Source organism: Mercenaria mercenaria, chromosome 14 (genome assembly GCF_021730395.1).
Source record: "Mercenaria mercenaria strain notata chromosome 14, MADL_Memer_1, whole genome shotgun sequence".
NCBI classification, from domain to species: Eukaryota; Metazoa; Mollusca; class Bivalvia; order Venerida; family Veneridae; genus Mercenaria; species Mercenaria mercenaria.
Window position 1 is genome coordinate 15,718,402 of NC_069374.1, and position 14,958 is coordinate 15,733,359.

At 32.7% G+C, this 14,958-nt stretch overlaps 1 protein-coding gene across 1 annotated transcript in view; it reads right to left on the reverse strand.

Annotated features, from left to right (window-relative positions):
- Window positions 1–1,357: 1,357 nt before the first annotated feature.
- The window catches only part of LOC123528005 (glycine receptor subunit alpha-4-like), a 47,563-nt gene continuing 33,962 nt past the window's right edge, over window positions 1,358–14,958 (reverse strand). Inside the window, exons 3-9 of the mRNA XM_053522496.1 lie at window positions 7,947–8,011; window positions 5,091–5,158; window positions 4,350–4,576; window positions 3,136–3,218; window positions 2,630–2,770; window positions 1,825–2,110; window positions 1,358–1,421 (exon numbers count right to left, since the gene is read on the reverse strand). Of these exons, the coding sequence (XP_053378471.1) occupies window positions 1,358–1,421; window positions 1,825–2,110; window positions 2,630–2,770; window positions 3,136–3,218; window positions 4,350–4,576; window positions 5,091–5,158; window positions 7,947–8,011 (934 nt within the window). The remainder of the gene's footprint in view (window positions 1,422–1,824; window positions 2,111–2,629; window positions 2,771–3,135; window positions 3,219–4,349; window positions 4,577–5,090; window positions 5,159–7,946; window positions 8,012–14,958) is intronic.

Consider the following 14,958-nt stretch of genomic DNA (forward strand, 5'->3'; position numbering starts at 1 on the left):
TTTCCCGATGCAAAGATAATAACCTTCTTTATTACATACACATAAACATGTATAGATATATAAGGTAAATATCATAAATTTGTTCAATAGCCTGAATAGGATTGACAATATTGAACTAAATAGAAAAAAAGTGCAACAACAAACACTGAATTACGTCACGCACCCGAAATGAAATTCAGGCGTCAGTGTATGGAAAAATATTGACGTTTACGTTACCAGTGTAAGTTAACGGGGAATAGAACTCAGTATGTAATATGAGGAGATGCATGCTCATTCGAATATATATGATTAGAAATCATGCTAAGCTTTATTTTTCGAGGTAGTAATGAACATATTTTATGCCTCTTTGAAATGTAAAATCAATCGATTATTTTAATTATTCTAATTTCAAATGAACAAGGTTTTGCTTGTCTGAAACAATAATGACGTGACAAGAGCATCTAGAAATCTAAGTAAAACATTAAACAGTGTAAACACTTAGGACAACACCGACAGAAGCCTTCGACCTTTAAACACCTGTATAAACAAAAGTTATAGCTGACCTATCTTGAAAAATATCTTAATCATCTACTAGAAATACTTTTAATAACTCGATACGACATGACGACATGATGATACATGTATGAATAGATTGTTTATCACTTTTAGAGAAAAAAATGATAAAAAGAGATCTCATATCTGCATGCTTCAGATTAATGTAATTTTATGTTAATCGAGATTGATGTATTTTTAAAATTGATGACAAACACTGAGTTTTATAATCACAGAAAGTGTTCAGTATATTTTCTATTGATTTAAAAACATAAGTAAATTAATCAGAAAAAAACATTAACCCATTCTTCATTTTTCTTTACCAAACGACCAAATCACATACTTAACACATGCAAACAATGTTAGACCAGTTGCAAATGTAGAAGAGACGTTATGTTTCAATATGATACAAACTGTAGACGTGTATTTCGGTTAGTTTCGAAGTTACGGCATCAGTGTACGTATTTTTGAATGAAATTCCTTATTCATTGAAATCTTACTTCTGTTAGTTGGCCGCGATAGGACAAATAACAAGGCCGATACGAAATAGTATGATTTAAAACATAATATATACATGTTGACCGAAGTGTATGCTATCAGGCCTGTGCATAATGTACGTATTTAACAAATGTACTTAATACAACTATTTTAACTAATGTATAATAAAAAGAGAAGAATATTGGGTAAATAATGTAAGACAAGATTTGTATCTATTTAATGAAAAGTAATTAGTTTCCGTACAGTACACCTAGAAAAAAACCCCAATACACAATATTGAACACAAGGAACACAGATGGGAACACAACCCTTGAAGCAACATCAATCTTCATGGCGACACTGTGGCATCCCCTGTTAATTTGCATATCATATCCTTTTTCTTCAGCATTTCTCTAGAGTGAGAATTAAGATGATCAGGAAAATTAAATAACGATTGAAATAAATTACCCCGGTCCAAAAGTAAAAAGTTGCCCGAGATTTTGCATCAGAGGTGGAATACATGGCATTATGAAATAATTGTAATTTCAGCGGGTCAGAACTAATTGCCTGTAAACTAATTCTGTTAAAAAATGTGTAATAAAATGTTCAATATACTGGTGATGTTTAACCTTTTAAACATTTAGTTTTATGAAATAACAAGAAATCGTTTGAGGTTGAAAATATTAATATCACGTTGATTTTTTTCGTCAGTATGTATGTTGTTTTTTTATTTATTTTAGATTCGAACATTTGACAAAATTCTGTATTTAAACATAGCACATGTAGTTTGTACCTTTTGGACAAAGAAATAAATACTGTAACAGCGCTAAGAAGACAAGGACCAGGCAAGTGGACATGTAAACGTCTATAGCTTTTGTATAAGACACCTTAGGCAGTTGCGAATTCACATCAGCATTGTGCGTTACCATAGTGAGAACTGTCACAATACCCAGACCTAATCTCTCCGAGGCAGCATTGACGTCTATCCAGAAAGATATCCATGATATAATCACGGAAATGACGCAAGGGATATACATCTGCGTTAGGTAATATCCCATATTTCTCACGAAATGTAGTTCCATGCTAGCACGGCTGAAATTACCTGAAACAAGAAATATCTTTTATCAATATGTAGGAAAACTTAAATTGTTGTGGTAAAACACATTAATTGTTTTCTTACAATTCCTATATAAGTTTGTCCAAAAATGATTTCCTTGGTTGTAACAGGATATGTTATAGAACAAAATGTGCCAGACTTCTTTTTAAATGTGGTAAGGAAGCAATGATATTAAATCACATGCAGTGTTTTCCGTGATTTTCTTTCACAGGAAAATCTGTTATTTTTATAATGGCGTAGACTGACCTTTTTTGTTTCTGAACAAATTCTGGAATATTTTAATGCGATATTTAGACAATCTAACCACAATCTACACATATGAAAATTATGATATACGCAAAAAATCAGATTAAAATGCAAAGCTATTCACAGATACTTTTTATAGATTTCAATTTGTAACAATTGTAAGCAATGAAATTGCGACCACGATATCACAAACACTCAGCATAAACGTCCGGTCTAACTGCACTTGGTCGTTCTAGAAAGGTAGTATATATGTCCTACCGTCCTTATCTTTTGCAGTGATTGTATTCGTTTCTATTTTAAAAAGATCGAAATTAGGCAATGATCTAAAACTGTTCCCTTTCAATACTACTGGATTGTTTTCCTTCCATTTCAAAACAATGGTCTGTTCATCATGTAAAACTGGAAATGAATAGAAATAATCGGCGTTCATAAAATCGTAAATACTAAATAGATCTGATTGCAAACGCACATTTTCCTAATAATGCGATTTAAATTTCCAAATTTCTAAATATAACGGTATACGTAGTATTTCATATAATGAATTATTTCAAGGCCAAAGTTATAATTAAAAACAACTTTTAAATAACCCGGCACATATATCCCTATAATGTCAGTAGATCAATGTAAAAATGTGTGACAAGCCGATCTGTTGGAAGTAGGACAAAAACTTAAATATAAAGACGACACTTTCCTCAGAAAGACAAAATATACGAGAAAGCCTCTTGAAGTATGTCCTATTGATGACTATCACATAGTTTACTCACAGCTCTCTATTGCAATCATGCAAGTCTGCTTGTCAAACGGGTAAGCATAAAAATCCATGGGACAGCTCGCCGTCAACGAAAATCTAGGATAAAATAAAAAGATACGTGCAACAAGATTTTTTATTGCAAAATTGTTTGTTCAAGCAGAATAAAAGATGAAAAAATGATTACAGTTTAATTATTGACAGAATAATATTGACATCTTGCTCCAATGATCACGAGAACTGCTTGAAGTAGGCTTATCTGCCAAGTTGCCGTTCGTTTCTGGAACACGAATCCAGATTATTTCTGGTTTTCTTTACAACAGAGTGTTTCTTTTTGTTTAAATAGTGTTTCATTTATGGACCTCTGAACACTTTTGCAATTGCATTGAAATATTGCAACTTTAATTAATAAATCTATATTTTTTCGTGCACATGAAGGCACATGTTTATAGAATTCAATGCTGCTTCTAGTTGGCAATCAATGACAAAATAATTTTCTGTTAAAGTATTTTTGCACGTTTCTGAGAAAAATGTTCTACTAGATAGAATATTATTAAACCACGTTTTTGGCAAAACATCGGTGTAGTTGAAGGCAATTCAACCAGTAAAATAGGTAGAATCGTGTGCATTATGAAAGTATTGTTCGTCTGGCAAGTGTTCACATTTAGCGTCTATCCATATATACAAAACCGCACTTTTGTTGACATCTTTACGTATAAAACATATTCCATAATTTTCAATGAACCTTTTTAGTGTTGCACATTTACCCATTTTCAATAAAATAACTCAGATAAAATGTATAGGTCCTTGCCCTTGAATTTTCACATTTCGCCAAGTATCCTATAGTTACTGCTTATTATATGTTATATTCTAATATCTTTACGCCAAAGCCTATATTTTGTTAAAATTAATCTTCAGAAAAAACGCTGTTTCTTTAACTTTTCAAAAAACAGGGTGTAACAGATCCGAAACCCTTTTTGCGGCTTACAAGCTTTATTCTACGTGTTCCGTATACGTGACGTTACATCGTCACTTCCGGTTAATCACGTGTGCAGGACAACTTTAAAACGATATTTTTCTTACCGTTTTCTGTACCAGCCTCAGGTTCCCGTCGTTCATTACAAAATCTTACATTTAGGGCAAATAAACAAATTTTGCCGTGAAAATACATTAGGCCAAGAGGCATACAGTTAAGAAATGCATTTCACTATAAATATCTGCTATAGCTACCTTGACGAGTATGTCACATTTCCTCCAATATAAAGTGTATACTTCTTATTTGGCAAAAATGTTTTGTGGACATACACTCGCTTTTCGTTAAGGAAATATAGTTCAGGAGTCCAAAACCGATCAACCAATTCGTTATCAAGAACAACTCTGTCTACGTCTTTGACATCAAACTTGCCTAAGAATTCAATGTTATAACTAAACCTCAAGAGGAATGTTAAGGAAATATCCTGAAAAATAAATTATGGTTAAACAACGTAGATTTGTTTTAAAAGAGGAAAGTTTAACCATGAAAAAGTGTCAACTAATACCATATTTGTGACTGCGTGACTGTTACCAGATTTGAATGTCTTGTTCATATATTAATTGGAAAGACTCATTTTGTAATGTTCAAAAGATCATAACCAAGTACTGTATATTTCGGAAAGCCAAGTACTTATATGACACACGTTCAGGCATGAAACAATGTACTTATCAATTCATGTATATGTCATCCTTTATTGATATACATAACAATGAACTAGGGTTAACAAGAGTCACTAGACAGAAATCAGCTTTGAAAAGATTTGAACTTAAAATATATTAGAATGTTTTAATTAAGAAGCAAGTGATAATAGATGACAATGGTAAAATATATTAAATAGGGGCGTCCTGTAATCTGAACATGTAACGTAACGCCGATAATCGCTATTTACGATAAGATAGTCATCAAATTCAATATTTCGAGTAACAAAAACATTATACCATGTCATTTTCATTGATAGAATCGAAACTTTCAATTGTGAGTTCAGACGTAACCACTGCCGGCCTACCTGAAAACATTTTATAGTCCATTAAATATCTCGGAAATAGAATTAAACGCTTCCGAAGAATCTTCTTACAGATTTTATTAACTATCGAAAAAGCGTATTTAAGTCGTATTTATGTCTCCCCCAGGAGACATATTGTTTTTGCCCTGTCCGTCCGTCCGTCCTTCCGTCCGTCCGTCCGTCCGTACGTCACACTTCATTTCCGAGCAATAACTGGAGAACCATTTGACCTAGAACCTTCAAACTTCATAGGGTTGTAGGGCTGCTGGAGTAGACGATCTCTATTGATTTTGGGGTCACTCCGTCAAAGGTCAAGGTCACAGGGGCCTGAACATTGAAAACCATTTCCGATCAATAACTAGAGAACCACTTGACCCAGAATGTTGAAACTTCATAGGATAATTGGTCATGAAGAGTAGATGACCCTTATTGATTTTGGGGTCACTCAATCAAAGGTCAAGGTCACAGGGGCCTGAACATTGAAAACCATTTCCGATCAATAACTAGAGAACCACTTGACCCAGAATGTTGAAACTTCATAGGATGATTGGTCATAAAGAGTAGATGACCTCTATTGATTTCGGGGTCACTCCATCAAAGGTCAAGGTCACAGGGGCCTGAACATTGAAAACCATTTCTGATTAATAACTAGAGAACCACTTGACCCAGAATGTTGAAACTTCATAGGATGATTGTACATGCAAAGTAGATGACCCCTATGGATTTTGGGGTCACTCCATTAAAGGTCAAGGTCACAGGGGCCTGAACATTGAAAACCATTTCCGGTCAGTAACTTGAGAACCACTTGACCCAGAATGTTGAAACTTAATAGGATGATTGGTCATGCAGAGTAGATACCCCAAACTATTTTGGGGTCACTCTGTGAAAGGTCAAGGTCACAGGGGCCTGAACATTGAAGACCATTTCCGGTCAGTAACTTGAGAACCACTTGTCCCAGAATGACGAAACTTCATAGGATGATTGGTCATGCAGAGTAGAGGACCCCTAACGATTTTAGGGTCACTATGTTAAAGGTCAAGGCCACAGGGGCCTGAACATGGAAAACCATTTCCAATCAATAACTTGAGAACCTCTCGACCCAGAATGTTGAAACTTCATAGGATGATTGTTCATTCGGAGTAAATGACCCCTATTGTTTTTGGGGTCACTCCGTCAAAGGTCAAGGTCACAGGGGCCTGAACATTGATAACCAGTTCCGATCAATAACTTGAGAACCACTTGATCCAGAATGTTGAAACTTCATAGGATGATTGAACATGCAGAGTAGATGACCCCTATTGATTTTGGGGTCAGTCTATTAAAGGTCAAGGTCACAGTGGCCTGTTCATGTAAAATCATTTTTTGGAAATAACTTGAGAACCACTTGACCTACAATGTTGAAACTTAGTAGGATGATTGGACATGCAGAGTAGATGACCCTTATTTATTTTGGGGTCACTTGATCAAAGGTCAAGGTCACAGGAGCCTGAACAGTGACTTGAGAACCACTAGGCCAAGAGTGTTGAAATTTAGCGGGATGACTGGACATGCCAAGTAGATGATCCCTATTGCTGCCAACCATCAGTGTCTCTTTGACTTTCGCTCCAGACCCCTATTGACTTCTTGCCTATAGAACTTTGCATTGGGGGAGACATGCGCTTTTTTACAAAAGCATTTTCTAGTTGTATTTAGTGTTTTTATATTTTCCAGTAATTTGGGATCATAAAGTCCATTCAATACCTGTATAATAGAATTCTGCTTAAGCCGGTGTTAGGGGGCGGGAGGGATGTTGCAATTTCAAGGTCAAAACAGGTAAATAGTTTTCCCTATATATTCTATATAAAACTGACATTTTTTAAAGAGCAACCAAACATAGCTAGACCCATTTCAGAGAACAAGTCCTTACTTTTAAAGAGTAATTTTAAAACTGATATAAAATGAATAGAAAAGTAGGGGTCATGTATCTTCTAAGACAGATTTCTCTGATCACATTTGCTTACTGTAAACTGACATCAAAATCACACTGCTGTGACCTGGAAGTACTATTAATACTAAAATTGAGCTTAACTTGACCAAATACAAACTGCTCTCCCATTTTCCCTACCAAAATGTCAAAAATACATTCACAATGAAATTTAAACAGAAACTAGCTTTAATTTAGACCTATGTTGCCATGCGAAAAAATTAGTGTTCAAATACCTGGCAGCCATTACGCGACTAGACCAGATGGCTCCTACGCTTGTTCTTTTACTTAGTTAAACCTTCAATGAACTCCCATGAACAGACTTAATCAAAACGAGTCTTTTTTTTTTGGCTTGGATATCTTACAGATATAGACATACTATGATTAAAACAATATTGGGATACACTTACATATCAAATATATGAACTGACAATATGGTCGTACCATGTTACATAAAACAAATTTGTGCACCTTTATAATACGGAATGATAAATTATATATTAAGTAAGTTTAGAATAATGAAATGTGTAAAATATTAAAAGCGTCTGACTTTATCTGCTTCCGCTCTATATAATATAATATAATATAATATAATATAATATAATATAATATAATATTGAACATTTTGCAAAAATAAAGGATGTTAACAAAACTCAGTAAGTATTGACGTAGTCCAAACTTATATATCCACTAAATAGCAAACTATGCACTGACTGAATATGGCAAAACCTGCACTATGATAAGAAAGAATTTATTTGTTAAATTATCGAGATTGCATATCTATTCTCAATTCTCTAAAAGTAAGTTCACAATGACTAGCAGTCTTACCATCCTCATGATTCGGTAGAGACTTAACTGGCATATAGCTTGATAAATATGAGAGGAATTCATCCCTGAAACGAAATAATATAGTTTTTACAGACATAATATAAATCATGTATTAGATTTTAAAACACAGAAAACGGGCTTGTATTAAAAGTACATATGACTGATTATTCCCTGTTGATGAAAAAATTGTGCTTACTTTCGAGAAGGTGCTAGTCTGAACGGCCAATTACACGGTATAACTTGATGTATTTATGAAGGTAAGGTGCAAATTTTGTACGAAGTATATCATGTCATTTCGTGTGCAACTGATTTATTTCTCTCGAAAAAAATCCCTCAGTACAATGGAAACTCATAAGACAAATTGACAGTACGTTTATTTTGATTGGGTGCATTTTTGTCTACTCTGAATAATGACTTCACATCTTATCCAAAATTAACGTAGTTGCTTAGTAGGGCAGGAATGTGCTTCAGTTGAATGTATATAATTCCGTTACCATAAAATTCACAGTACGTCCGATTCAATACATTATTAATATATATCATATTGTCATTTTTTTATTTTTTAATTTTGAATGTCTACGCAATGCAGTTGTTTAGAATATATTTTCAAAAACTAAGAGTAACAGAAATCCCTTAAACTGTATGCTTAATTTACGTATGTATACTTTCAGACAATTTTCGATGGAGTGGACTGTAGCTGGGCTCGAAATATATTTAATCCAATATAATTAGGCTCCTACTAAAGGGGGATAATACGCATGTTCGCAGAATATGACAGGGTATTAAAAATTGTGTGCATTCAACATTACAGTAATTTTGAAGCTATGTGTTGGGCGAATGGTGGTAGTGCACTGTAAATGAGGCATAATTTGAAATAACATCACGAAACTTAACAGAAGGTAAAAACTTTCTGGGTTGGGGTGGATACTTTTACACTTGCCTTTATTGTATCTGACCCAAATTCAACAGAAATCGTTTGCTAGTACAGTATAAATTCTGAAAGATTTGGCTATAATACAATGTACTTTCTAACCTCGAGCTTGGAAAAACATATTTCCAGAACATCAGTCAGGTCCCTGTGACCTTGACATTTGACCCTTTGACCACAATGTCGGTAGGCATCATTCACACATATTGAAAGTCATACTAAATGACCTATAATACGATAACCATTTTCAAAGTTCCACTTACTGTAGCCTTGACTTTTGACCAATAAACCCCAAAACAGCTTTGATTTTTCTCTTTGATCCTTTTTAAATGGTATTGATTTATCAATTAAAGTTTGAACGTTATACATTGTCCTCTCTTTACTTGTAAATAAAACTTAACACAAACTCGATTTCGTCCTTGTAGCTTTGCACTCTGGCTACGGGACCATTTATTCCGATACGATATGAATGACATACTGTATAACAAATACTATCAACAAAAAGTACGTAAATCTCTTATTGTATCTTATAAATATGAAAAGTTACCACCCTAATGGCCCTTATATTTTAAAAATCGCATTGGACTGTGTTAAAAGCATAATTCAACTACATTTTTGACGCAGCTGAGACGTCACTGGTATAAAGATTTGTAAAATTCGATAAACTCCATTTGAGGCACGGGCTGCACGTGAAAAATGACTTTTTCGAACAATGTCGACATGTACGAAAATTCTATCGCAAATCATTCATCGCACTTGAAAGTTAGCCGACCGACTAAAAGGAATACTTTAAAAAACAAGAATATCTTTGCTAATAATTGCTAATAACAGGGTCTATAAGTAGTAGACCGCGCACAAACGATGAAAAAGTGACGTCAGTATTGTATGAAAAAATAAAGAGGTATATATTAAGTGGTAACTTTTCAATGATGCCCAGTATATAATATAAACATTGTTACTGTGTAAATCCATTCTTACAAAATCCTGTCTTTCATTACATATGCCATTCTTGTATAATCAAAACCTTTTGTCTTATAATGTTTTATTGAAAATCGTACCGGAATTCTCCATATCATTGAACAACACGACGTCCAGGAAGAAAAGGAGAATGCGACTGTGAAAACCTGTGTCCAAAAAACAATTCAGTGCTTTCCTCAATGGTGTGTGTGGACTTCACACATTAAAAAATGTTAATTTAATTGCGACACAAAATTTCTTTATGTGCATAAAATATATTTTATATTGTTAAGAAAAAACTTTCTTCTTACTATCAAGAAAAACTGACTCATTTATGTGCTAAATGAAGTATATCTACAATAGATCTACTTATTAATAACAACTTGTGCTTATTTTTAAAATTCAAATATGTAGCAAAGTTTCAAATGTAAAAACAAAATTATTCAAATCCTTATAAAAATATATATATATACTTCTTTTTTATATTAAGAAACTTGAAATTCATACAGTGCTAAATATGTGCACGCTAGAACTGACAAATATTTACAACACATCATACTTGTAGCTAATGTTAATTTCTAATTGGTCAGTTTGGGAATAAACAAATTCCCATTGGACAATATTCATACATACTTGACCAGTGCGGCTCAATAAACCGTAAATCAAAGACAAAACTTTCCCGCTATACTCCGAAACGCGGGAAAGTAATATTCTACCTTGCAGTCCAAAACAGAAAAAAAAATATCAGAAAATATATCGGATCCCTGTGACATTGATCACTTAGCTAATGACACTTAAACCAATAGGAAACTTGCTCTAGTGGCATTCAGTCACTTTAAAAAGTTTGAAAACTACTGTACTTTTTGACATTTCTTGACTATTGACCTATTTACTCCAAAAAAACCGGAATTCTCCTTATGTTTGAAAGCTGAAGATGTTTTACTTTATGACATATAGTCTGGAAATAATTTTCATTGCCGATTACTGTGACAATTACCTTTTTAGCTGTTTATCACAGAATCAATAGTGGTTCTCCTCAAGTGGTGCTTAATTCATAACGAGGAAAAATTTAAAGGCTATAGCTATTACGCTAGGACGAACAATAGAATTGTGTCAATGATACCTATGTTTAAAAAATCACGAAAGATATTTTGAAGATATAAGAAGCATGTTTCCTGCTCAGAGTCATGGCGTAATTAGTACGTATCTGTGAAAAATCGAACATCGAATCTCCACGGACACAGATATACAACCAGACACGAAGCGTAAAAATAGACTTGGGCAAATAAATTTTAACATGTGCGATTTTTTCACGAACGTGAACACGGATGCGGATACGGACTCGGATCATGGATACGATATACCTGAAATACTCGTTTATTTTCATATTTTCATCATTGTTAATACATAAGGCCAACATTAGGCCAGTTGTTGGTCATATTAGTCAGATATTAATAGAATGTTCTGTGGGTATTTTGTTTTGTTACTTAGTATAACTGTATAATTGCCGATGTAATTTGTAAGGTCATTCTGCTGTATTAAGTTTTACAAAATAAAAACTTTTTTCGTTGAAGTTGCATACTTACGTTTATACCTTTAACAATTTTTCGTTATTTTGTTGTTACTCATTGTCTCAATTCAGCATCTTTAGTGGAAAGTGTAATATGCATTATTGTATTTAATTTGTTTGCCTTATGTTAAGATCCTTGTATTTATTTTACCATGTCAAACGTTTTCTGTATACAGATATCTTAAAGTATCATAATGCCTTTGTTCATAATGTGGCTGCCACACATTTCGTTATCAATGTAAAATATATTAATTTCTTGGTAACTCCTATTTTTAATAATTGTTTTCTCTAATATTTGACCAAGATTTGAATATCATTTTGATATCAGGTGGGGAGTGTACTGCCCACTATAGTTTTTCAATTCTCAGTGGTTTGATTACTTTCTCTTAATTCAATATCTTTTGCCTGATTAAACAGCTCGTAAGCGTGGGCGGTCGGACATGTTGCATTTACTAGGCAGTGGAACTAAAAATACAAATTTCAAGTAGGCCCTGTTTTTAAAAAAAAAAAAAACCCACAAAATTTCACATGCTAACATATGTTGAAAAAGCTACTGCTGGAAAGATAACCATCTCTGCTACCCAAACATGTGCGTCAAAGTAGGGGAAATATCTCTAGAATTATTAGGAAATCAAAGAAAACAATTTTAGGACTGTTAGATGCATGACTGTGTTATCATGCATAGCATTTAATATATATAGCTTACTTTTCCATTGCATTGTGATATAACATAGACAGGTTATGGATTGACAAACGGTGTTCACTCAACAATATCACTCTATAAACAGATTGTTTCCCTTGTATTAAGAGGGGTTAGGGAAAGTTTCTATATTTAGTGCCCTCATGGTGTAAGTTCAAGGCAGATTTTTTTTTCTTTTTGGTATTCTATGTATTGTTAAATGTTTTCAGATAGTACTTTACACATTTCCTGTTAATAACGTTTCGTACCTGGCATGATTCAAACCTTTATTATAAAGTATTTTAGTATCGGTTGTTAAACGTTAATGTAAGTGAAAAAAATAGACCCAATGAATGTTTTTGACTCTTTATAGATATATTTTACTATGTAACACGTTGTGCTTTAATTATTGTTGGCAGTATTGCTTATTTTCATACTAGTTTAATTTGTATTATGCTAACTGCTGTTAAGAATCTATTATTTTGCAATTGTATACAATATATAAAATGCTAGCTTTGACATTACACACCCCTTATGTATCGTTGCTTTTTACCATCATTTGGTGCAATAAATAGTAACATTAAGCATCTGATATTTTGTGGTACCCGGTTAATCGGCTGTCCTACGGAGAAGCACTCTCGGGGACTGGCACAAGACACACCTAGTTTCATAATGTCACTCATGCAATTATTGCACTAAGAGTGTCTTTATAGCAAGAAGGCATAACTAAGCCATATATTAACCTTTTAATAAAATTTATGACGTTTTACATATTTTTCTATATATTCTATTTTTTTCAGTAATATTAATTTATGACAATTCAGTTCCATTTCATATTATGATCGGTAGTTTTGAAGTCTACAGATTGCTTTCGCTTGTTGTATCTGTAGCTGGAAACTTCACAGTCTTTTAGGCAGATGATACCGGGCCGTATTATTGCGTTTTGGTTTTTAAAAGCATGTAATAAACAATCGTTAAAGTAAAAAATAAACTGTACCGAAAGTAGAATATACAGCAAAATTCTAGATGCAATACCTCAAAAATGCGCGTTGACATTTTCGAAAACATTTTCTCTGTGTTTATTCTCATTGCATGCTACTTATTTCACTCCATACGTAGGATTTTGTTTAACCATGAAAGTTAAAATGACCGACCTATTAATTTATATAACCTCTGTAGATAGATTTTTTATATAAATCATTCTGTCTACTTGGATAGTTTAACTATTAGTAGAGATTCCAAGAAACTTATCATAACATTTCTTATCTAGGTAGTGTGAAGCTTTTCTTTTAAAATCCTGTGACTTGGTCAAAACGGGAAAACAAGAAAGTTCCTTTACGAAGAAAGATTGTGCATAAACATTCTTTGCAATTGAATAGTGAATCTTTGATTAGTTATTTGTATTTTAAATCATTTTTAATTCTGTACTATATGCGTTGTTTAATTCGTTTTTGATTGTACAAAAATTATTTGCTAGCAAAAACAGCAAAAATAAAAATATAAATTTTGTCAATTCAAAAACTGTATAGCTTGGCGACCTCTACGAAAGAGGCCGACATTTTTTCAATTTGTGGTTACATATACAAATGTAGTGGTTATGTCTGTGCTATTTTTAAGTTGAATTGGAATATTTTACTTCCTTGATAGCATGCACAGAAATATTCATATGTGGTTGTATAGTTGGTCTCAGCGATACACGATATTGCGTTATACAATACAGTGAATGTGGATTGAAGTATTAGACTAATTATTATATTAATGGTACTCAAATCATGGTCAGTCGTTCTTTTTTTTAAATTTTGAAATGTGGTCAAAAGCCTTTTTTTTTCAAGGGAACGCGTCCGCGTGAATAGTTTTTTTTAACTTCATATTACAGTATATCATTCTTAAGGAAACCATTCTTAATTGAAAACATCCAAAGTTCAGTTGTTTAAATATATCCTTTGAATAATAATGTCTTAGAAATTATGTTTAAAGGAAAATAGCTTTATTTAATCTAGTTTTTAAGACAAAAACGACGAAAATATTTTGTATTTGAATAAGAATAACTGTTAGTGCATAATTTCGGCATCTAGAGGCTTGTATCAAATTTGTAGATTATCGCAGAGATCGCATTGTTTGAGTATAATTTCTTAATTTCCATTTTAATAAAAATATGACCAGTAACAACAATTAACAAAATTACTGGGGCATTTAACTGGAGCATTTGTAAATGCTGTAATTCTTTTGATACAAGGTATTATGCAATAAACGTTCTACCTGTTGACAATATCATACATATTATATGTCAGACTATGGAGCTCCAAAGGTGATAAGAGGATTTTTTTATTTTTAAAAATGTTTATACATTTTGAATTTAATACCAAAACATAATTTTATAACTATAAAGGTCTTTTTAATATATAGTTTTAGCCATATTGAAAACCAGATTTTATTATTTTTCAATTTTTACTTTGTTCGTTGATGTATATTTATGAATTTTTTAGGATTTCTTCGCAAGCATTAAAGCAACATTTCCATTTAATTTGTTCGTTAAATTTCGAAAGAAAACAATTTTTCAAATTTTGTCATTTATCAGAATTTTCCACAGGGAAAATAATATACAAATGCCCAAAAAATTACTAAATATACTTTAAATATATAAAGTTTCATACTTTTAGCCCAAGCAAACCTTTCAATGATGTTTAACCTATTTTTGGATCTTTAAAATAAAAGCTGCATAAAAACACTGTTAAGGATTAGATGGAACAAACAGAATGTTTGTAATACCGTATTTGTGCTAAATTGTAGGAATAGTTTAAACGCATATTCTTTCGTATATCCCGTAAACTCTAACAGAATCTTCTTAAACACGGTTCACTTATGCGTTATATGCACG